General features: G+C 45.1%; 1 protein-coding gene across 1 annotated transcript; it reads left to right on the forward strand.

Moving 5' to 3' along the window:
- The first annotated feature begins 457 nt into the window (after positions 1-457).
- On the forward strand, positions 458-5,295 carry LOC124664517 (mRNA cap guanine-N7 methyltransferase 2-like). The gene is made up of 8 exons (XM_047202021.1): positions 458-660; positions 1,106-1,151; positions 1,243-1,310; positions 4,219-4,311; positions 4,425-4,493; positions 4,697-4,785; positions 4,866-4,963; positions 5,056-5,295. The coding sequence occupies exons 1-8, from the start codon at positions 458-460 to the stop codon at positions 5,176-5,178; spliced, it is 789 nt and encodes a 262-aa protein (XP_047057977.1). The 3' UTR covers positions 5,179-5,295.
- Positions 5,296-6,174: the final 879 nt, after the last annotated feature.

Below are 6,174 nucleotides of genomic sequence, written 5' to 3' on the forward strand. Positions count from 1 at the left end.
GAGTCTAGAGGGCCTGCTCTCCGTTCAGCTCCCGGCGGGGCGGGCCGGGCACGCAGGTGGCGCCACGCGTTCCGTCGTTCAGGCGGGCTCAAGGAAGGGGACTGCAGGCTCGAGCTCGGCCTCGCTGGAAGGGAGATGATGGGAGGGGCGGGCGGTGCTGCCGGCCGGACGGCCGTCGGCCACGAGGGGGGAAGCTCGAGGCATGAAACGCAGGCGGCGCAGCGCGTTCCGCCGGTCGACCGGGATCGAGGAAGGGGATTAGAGGAGGTAGCGTTGCCCGACGCCGATGATTTCGTCATCCAGATCCGTCACGCCGCGGCGCACTCCGGATCAGCCGTTAGGCTACGCGCGATTGAGAACGAGAACAACGTGCTGAAGCGTGTGTTGGCGAGGATTGGTGCCGAGCTGCAGTTCGCATGAATGAAGTACGCGGAGGAGGCCTGCAAAGCTCTCGACGATGCAGGGGCCGCTATACGAGTTGGCGGAGGAGAGCATATGGCTGAGTGATGCAAATGCAAAGGTGGAGTCGTGGGCTGCTTTGGTCTCTGAACTGGATGACTTCAGGCTGGGAAGCATAGGAGCATCGTCCATGATGGTATCTGACATAAGCTTGCTTGATGTTTTCGTTCAAATTGAGAAGTTGGAATCAGGATTGGTTTTGTAGAGATGAACGCCAAGTTTCCTATATATGTCAAAATTAATGCGGCAGGTATTTGCTTTCATAATGTAAAAAGAAAGATATATCCATTGGTGCTATTTCACAGCCTAACTCGACCACATGACTGTATAAAGCTGCTGGTGTGGATCAATAAAAAATCCCCTCCTTCAAGAAGTGTGCGGCGCCAATTAGATGTGTCTACAGAGACATTATTTTCTTGTCAGAAGAAAGAAAGGAAGATAAAGGTACATCATTTTTTCCATGTGCCTAAAAATATTTAACATAATCAATCAATATTTAAACTAATGTCATGTTATTTTCATTATATTTAAATCATATGTGATTTTCACTATCTCGAAATAACTCGGCGATTTAGTATACTGCCGTGGACCTTTTTTATATACTCCCTTGTCCAGCAAATCACAAACCTACGCTTTTTTTCAACAGGCACATTGACCAGATTATACTGTGCATCATATATGGAGTTGCAAAGGTATGTTTAAATCACTTGACTTCGAAAATCTGAAGATACAAGTCTCGCTCAGTATAGATCTTTTTGATTTTTCATTTATCGTTATATGCAGATATCTAAACTGGCATTTACATTTAAGAAGCAACAGAAAACAACCTCATTGCAAACCACAGGTTTTCCGTAGTGTTTATGTTCATTGGCCATCAAGAAGCCGTAGTGGCCCGTTCAAAAAAAAAGCCGCAGTGGGGTAAAGCGCCACCTTGTTTATGAGGGAACGATGATTATTTTCTTTTTCAGAGCATGTGAGAGTAGAGGGCTCTAATTGGGTGAAACCTAACATAATTTAAATGGTATGGAATTAAAATCTAGGTGAAATCTAAGATGTTTGTAATGCTAATTTTAGACATGTGAAAGAACAAGTGGTATTCTTAAATGGTGGTAAATTCTTTCAAGATATGGGTCTTTTTGAGCATGTATCCGTTAGTTTCGACCCGTTGCATCGCACGAGCAAATTTTCCTAGTCTATACCTAATAATAAAGAAAATAAGGCTTCTTGTTCGTCCGTCTGTTTCTGCCCCTGATTTTAAACCGAAATTACAGCACTGCCACCGCTTAAGTCAAGAAAAACGATTCCTATCTTATGTTTCATCCGCCGCACTTTTTTTTGGTCCATATCATCGCCTCGCAGCCCAAGTGGGCCATAAACGTGTAGGAGTAGGACATGTCCGGATGAATTTCGAAAACAGAGAGATCCTTTATAATTCAATCCAATCAGCAGAAACAAAGATCGAGATCAAAGTTCATTGCCGTCGAAATTTATGAAGGTCTTGGAATTCAACAGCTCCCGCTGGTGAACGTCATGGTCCAGCTAGACCCGTGGAAACTGTGGTTGAGCACTCCCAAAGCGCCGGCGCCGTGTATGTGGGATATGGAGCACAAGGATGCCACCGTCGGGCACGACGACGGCACAGAATAGGAGGAGTATGTCGTATGGATGGTGACATGCCCTTCGTCAGATCCGATGCCACGGGATGCAGGAGTTCTTCGTCCAATTCGAACTTAGACGCCGCGTCACAGATTGGGACCCCCTGATTACTTGTCCGAAGAACCTGCGCCTTTAATGTCGGACATAATACAGATGGGTCGTGGCAGCAATGGACGTCGCAGCTAGGACGAATTTTTGGATTTCCTCAGCTTAATAATTATTTTGGAGTGTAATTTCGGGTATTCTTGATGGGAAGTGGCTGAAGCATTCTACTGGAGACAACGCTGGCAATGTTTCTTTTTTTGCGGGCTACACGGTGGCAATATTGATGTGAACCGTCTGCTCTGTTCTTGGCATCCGAAGGAAGGAGATGAATGCTGAAGGCTTCGAAAGTTGGATAAATGTGTTCATAGCTAATTGGATTGCATCAGACCTGATCTTAGAAGTTGCACTGATGATAAAAGGATAACAGCCACTCTTTGCAGATGTGAGCTCCAAAACATGCATCCAGATTCCGCAGTCTAGAAGAAACCAAAGCCGGGCTGGATGAAATTAATATGGAAATCCTTTGTTCAGGACGCTAGACAAGGTAGTGGTCGATGCCCGGTGAATCAATCTTCTGTACTAGCTATAACCTGGAGGGATACACTCACTGAATAATCTGAATTTGCTGAAGCTGTTCATGGCCTACACTGCATGATGTCCTTGGGCGCTGGACCAATTGAGTTAGAGAGTGACTGTTGTGATGCTGTCAACCTCCTGTCTAGGAAGGAAGAGGATTGATCCGGGTCGACAGCGGAGCAAGGGCAAAGCACGCAGCTGTACTGGAATGCGGCCGGCGATGGCCAGCTGGATGTTGCTACTAGATGTGTTCGGGAAAAAAAGTTTGTGCTTTGCAATTTTCTATACCAAATCTATCTCATCTAATCTTTAATTTGCTTTTAATTTTAGTTTTAGTTGATGTCAATTTGTAATGTGCAAATTTTAGCAAAACTACAAATTTTTTGTTGCACTGAAATACAAGAAAATAATAAATAATAATAGAATACTAAAATAAATTTAAACCAAATATACCACAAAGCGTACCTACTGGCCTCAAAAAGGACTCCACAGGCTTAATTGTCATCTTCATCGACAGATCGTTCATCGACAATTGCTCGCAAAGTGCCGTAGCGAATGTCTCTATCAAGATCCTAAATGTGACCCTCAGGAACTACATCGTGTTTAGCAACCTTATAGGGAGGTTGGGTAGTCGAAGAGGACGGTGTGCGACCACAAGCACAATGAGCGCTACGACCACTTCATTGACCACCAAAAGATGGAGGCGGCTATTGGCGACATGAAGAGTAGCTACACAACAGCGCTCAAACATGTTATCAGCTCAATGCATCCGGTAACCGTCAACTGTTGCAATGCATTTTTTCCCCGGTGCATCGCACGGGCAATTTTCCTATAAATATGAAAAAAGTTACTCCAACATAAATATTGCATTGCTATTTGGTCATTGCAATTAACAATAACCATAATTTATTATGAGGACATCATGTAAGAAGTCATAATATAGAGTTATCAATTAGGCAAGCTGAACATGAGTGTGAAATTTTGTAGCTCGGGCTACATGTAGCTTGTTTTTTCAAAAAATTTAAAATGTCATTTTATAGTTTTAAAAATTTAGGAGCAAAAAATTCTGTAGGTAGATAATGATGTACTCTACAACTATGAAAAAAAAGCAGTACGAAAGACTCAGTATTTTGGGCCGTGCAAAATTCACAAATCCCATGGATCTGAAAACGTGAACAATACAGTTTCTGAAACCTCCAATATTTGTCAGAATTTTTCATTTTTGTGTAGCCTCTAATATAACGTATTTCATCCTGGAAATTTGCACAGTGGTAGAGTACATCATTGGCTACATTCAGATTTTTTTGAAACTTTAAATATTGGCTTCCAATTTTGTAAAAAAAAAATAGGAGGTGTGTAGCTCGGGCTACACTTTGAGTTTTCCCACATAAACTATAAAATTCTTTAAATTTTATGGATTAACAAGCAAGGGTAACAGATTATAAGAGCGAAGCAATGGCCCTGACATGCCGAATGGTGCAGGTTTCCTTTCTTCGGAAAGAAGTACCAACTCAAATTTGCAAATGAAGCGATGTCTGGGAATCATTGCTTGGTCCACTTTCCCAGCCTTACGAGGTTACCATTTTCTCCTTCATTTACTACATTTTGTTGTAAAACATTCTGTTAATGTTAACTCAAACAACTTGGGTCATGAAGTTTTCACAATATTAAAATATATGTTGGAGCAGATTAGCAAGGGAGGCTGGACTTGAATATGTGGAGATCCAGAATTTGACTGAGTTCTATGATGACAACAGGTGCTCCTAAGTCCTATCTTATTGGATGTTTCTGTTATTAACATGAAATCATCATATAAGTAATGCATCATAGTATTTTGCTGTTTATTGCACGAGTTACTTCATTTTCTCCTCTTTTACAAAGAAATGCAATGTAATTACTATACTAATCAGTGGTGGAGGTATCTGATGGTTTGTTCTGGTTCTGACTGGCTGACTTCGAGAACACAGTTTGCTCCAATGCTTGGTAATTGTGGTGCCAGTTTGGTGGATCCTCGTGGAAAGCTTGTTGCTCGCTCATACGATATTTTAGGTGGTGTATCCTTTTTTTTCTCCTATATTCTGTTCATTCTAACATCCCAATATGCGCAGTGCTTAACCTGATTTATGCAGGCTTGTATTCTACTTTTGTATTCCAGAAGCCTGACCCAGATGCAATACCACCTATTGTAACACCTGACTTGAATGATGCTGATAACGCTCATGAAGAGGTCCGCTCTTCCTCACCAAGCAGCTATAGACATTTTTTCCGCTGTTTCACTGGCCAATAGTATTAGTTAACAACACTTGATTGACAAAACAGGAACGGCTCTGGAGGCAGCAGGCAGCAGTGGATGATGGGAGGCGCTCACAGCCAGATGTCATTCCACTTGATCCTGATCAGAAAGGCATCCTGGGTCCGGGACCTGCAGATTTGAGACTTTAGTTTGCCAGAAATTCAGATGTAAATGTGAGCTTGGAGTGACTATGCGCCCTCAGTTCCTGGTGCATCGTAGTACTCTGTTTATGTTGTAACCTGTCCTGGTTTACTACGTTGATCTTAAGGTTAGGTGGTGGGTAACCCAAGGTTTGGATATTCGTTGAGTTCCACAGGGCCAATGGCTAACCGCCTAACCGGCGATGCAATTTCAGTTTGTCCAACCAATGTTATATCAGGCCCTAAAACGTGTTTTTGTGCAGTGTACTTTCAAGATAATTAACACGCAGTCATCGCTTGTGTGAGGCGTATCTTTTGTGTAGGACATCTGTCATCTCCGGCTCTCTGGCTGAGAGTTACTTGCTCTGTTCCATATTAGTTGTTCCTTAGTTAATTTGCATGTATCAGACATATTTTGTGCATGAATATATTTGAATCTGAGATAACTAATATGAAACGAACGAAGTAGTTTCACAAGAGTACACAGGAGAAGTTTCAACGTAGCATCATCTTTCAACAGGCGCTGCGAGAGGAGTGCTGCGAGCGTGCGCGGGCCAAACCCCGCTCCCACCCCGCTCCCACCCCGGCGCCGCCGCGGCGCCGGCATCACTAGCTCGGCTGACCATGGCTGCACCATCCCCCACCCCCTCCCTATCCCCTACCCCGTCACCGGCGGCGAGCCCACGCGGCCGTGAGGACCGCTGGCGCGGCGGCCGGGGATCTGACTCGGAGGAGACCCCGCGATCCTACAGCGAAGCCCTGGCCGGCGGGAGTGCTGCGACGCGCGTCGACGAGCAGGAGGTCTCCCAGGTACGTCGTGAGGTGAGGTCCGTGGTGCGAACGGAGGGGATGAGCTCCGCCATCGACGAGCTTGACGATTCCGACGATGGGCTCGACGAGGAAGAAGAAGGACCGTGGGAGGAACCCACGCACGTCACCCGCAAGCGCGCGCGGGGACGCCGTGGTGGCAAGAGGGCTGCAGCGAGGGCGGCGCGCCCGGCTGCG

This window comes from Lolium rigidum, chromosome 6 (assembly GCF_022539505.1).
Source record: "Lolium rigidum isolate FL_2022 chromosome 6, APGP_CSIRO_Lrig_0.1, whole genome shotgun sequence".
NCBI classification, from domain to species: Eukaryota; Viridiplantae; Streptophyta; class Magnoliopsida; order Poales; family Poaceae; genus Lolium; species Lolium rigidum.

What these genes read in the sequence shown, in the direction of transcription:
- LOC124664517 (XM_047202021.1), top strand. Translation starts at nt 458, where the DNA reads ATGCAGGGGCCGCTATACGAGTTGGCGGAGGAGAGCATATGGCTGAGT. An exon ending in TTGGAATCAGGATTGGTTTT is followed by an intron (nt 661 to 1,105) that starts GTAGAGATGAAC and finishes TTTTTTCAACAG; the next exon opens with GCACATTGACCAGATTATAC. An exon ending in GAGTTCTATGATGACAACAG is followed by an intron (nt 4,494 to 4,696) that starts GTGCTCCTAAGT and finishes GCTGACTTCGAG; the next exon opens with AACACAGTTTGCTCCAATGC.